Source organism: Diaphorina citri, unplaced genomic scaffold (genome assembly GCF_000475195.1).
Source record: "Diaphorina citri unplaced genomic scaffold, Diaci psyllid genome assembly version 1.1 scaffold26417, whole genome shotgun sequence".
Taxonomy (NCBI): Eukaryota; Metazoa; Arthropoda; class Insecta; order Hemiptera; family Psyllidae; genus Diaphorina; species Diaphorina citri.
This window is the reverse complement of record NW_007403756.1, coordinates 1-2,033: the sequence shown is the minus strand read 5'-3', so window position 1 is coordinate 2,033 and position 2,033 is coordinate 1. Positions and strand designations below refer to the sequence as shown.

The 2,033-nt window shown below is 39.9% G+C and overlaps 1 protein-coding gene across 1 annotated transcript; it reads right to left on the bottom strand.

The window, feature by feature from the left end:
• Positions 1–123: 123 nt before the first annotated feature.
• Positions 124–1,938, bottom strand: LOC103523554 (N-acetylgalactosaminyltransferase 7-like; the record flags this gene model as incomplete). The annotated part of the gene is made up of 3 exons (XM_008488588.2): positions 124–410; positions 1,218–1,353; positions 1,702–1,938. Coding segments are annotated over 3 exons (626 nt in total), but the record flags the coding sequence as incomplete, so codon positions are not given.
• Between the last annotated feature and the right edge of the window lie 95 nt (positions 1,939–2,033).

Below are 2,033 nucleotides of genomic sequence, written 5' to 3'. Positions count from 1 at the left end.
AAAAAAGAGGGAATTTTTTTTTTTTTTTTTTTTTTTTTTTTTTGTAATCTGCACCATCAGACCTTTTGAGGAAAAATGGCCTGATGGTCAAACACTTCTACAATTGAAACTACATTTGAATATCTAGACTAGAACTCAATTTATACAAAGAACAACATTACATTGAAATGGGGGTCTTTTCTGACGAAATTCCTATTATGTAGGAATATTGCATCCCTACAAAGAACTCACCTATTCGAGAGCATGGCACCCATTCAATGCTTCCTCCACACATCCAAATCTTGAAGGACAACTCGAAGTTCTCGCCTCCCCATACCAGAAGGCCCGGATCATAACCTCCCAACTCGAGGAAAAAGGCCCGGTCCATTGCAAACAGGCCTCCTGCATGGGTCGGCGATTTGTATGGTTCACTGGAAAATAGAATAGAACAAAGTGATAATTTAATTACACAAGAGTTGTAGTCAAGAGATTTTTTTATTCTCCTTTTTCTTCTCCTTTTTACGTGTACAGACGGGGTCGGCGTTTTTCGTCAGCCTCTCAATCAGCCCTAGGATGATTGCTTTGAGCTGACATTTGGTTTTGGCTACAAATTTTACGAGTAAATGCCCTAGTTGCCCTACGCATTCAACCTTAACAAGGGAAATTCGGGCTGGTTTACTCCCTGATTAAAGTTTGAGGTTTTGAGAGAGGGAATCGTAAAAACGGAGGTCTTATCGGTTTGAAATTGAAAACAGAAAAAGGACAAGATAGGAGAAAGGCAGTCATTCCGAGAAAAAACCTTGTCTGTTTAAGATAAAGTTCGTCCCGGGCGAGACACGAATCCGCGGTCTAGCGTTTACAAGACTGGTGCGTTACCCTCCTAGTTGGCAGAACAAAAATTAGGGTAAAAGATTTCTCATTGGAATACCTTCTTGTCGGTTTTGTGTCATTCAGACATTCTTCTTCTTCACCTTTTCCCATGTTCAGATGGGGTCGGCGTTTGTCGTCGGTCTCTCAATCAGCTTTAGAGTGATCGCTTTGAGGCGAACTGGTTTTGGCTAAACAAAATTTTCCGAGTGGGATGCCCTTCGCACGCAACCTTCGCTATTGATATAGCGCGAGGAAATTTGGACATTGAAATTTGGTCATTCAGACATTGATAAATAATAAATTTATTTACTTATACGAGTTTTACTCTAGAGCTTTGTCCCAAATAAATTGTATTTGTACAATAATACCTGTTGTATTTCCTCTTCTTGGCTTCCCTTTCAGGCAGTTCGTTTTCCTTGTACAACATTCCCCACTCAAATATGCCTCGGTAATGATGATCTGGCTCATACACCGAGCGGAACTCCCACGTTTGATAGTCAATACCTGATGGGGGTGGTAGAAAAAAGATCGCTTTCATTGGTAAATGTCGGATAAAAAACCATACTCTCTTAGAGAAAATGCCCCATGCACACCACATTTTCTTAAGCTTCAGTATTGCCCCATTAACAAAACACCATCGATCATTCAATCGAATAAGTAAAATAAGTTTTTGTTAACTTATATTTAAGTACACACTTCTTTTTTAATTCACTGAATATGCCTTTAAAACTGGCGAAATGGCCATCTGAATATAGTAAAAGTCGTAAAAAAAAAGCCATATGTTTTTCTTTTCAGTCAAAAATCTTTCCGTAGTGCTAAAGCGCCTAAAGGGGGAAAATATTTTTTACTTACCGTCAATAACAGGCACGGTCATAATTTTCCGATCGCTGTAGATAGGAGCGAGCAGGGGCGGCAACCAGTTGAGTCCCACCTCACAATGTGCGTCCAGGAATACAATGACCTCCCCTCGGGACTCCTTAGCACCACGTGACCTGGTCCTGATGAGACCTTCCCGTTCTGTGTTCCGAATGAGACGAACCTTGCCGTTAAATCGTTCAATGTAGTCTTCGAGCTTCTTGTCCAGGTCAGCTGAAATCGGTATAATTATAAGATGTAGTTCAGTGATCAAAATCAGAATAATTTCATACAGGTAGACTTGAGATTTTTAATTATTATTATTATTT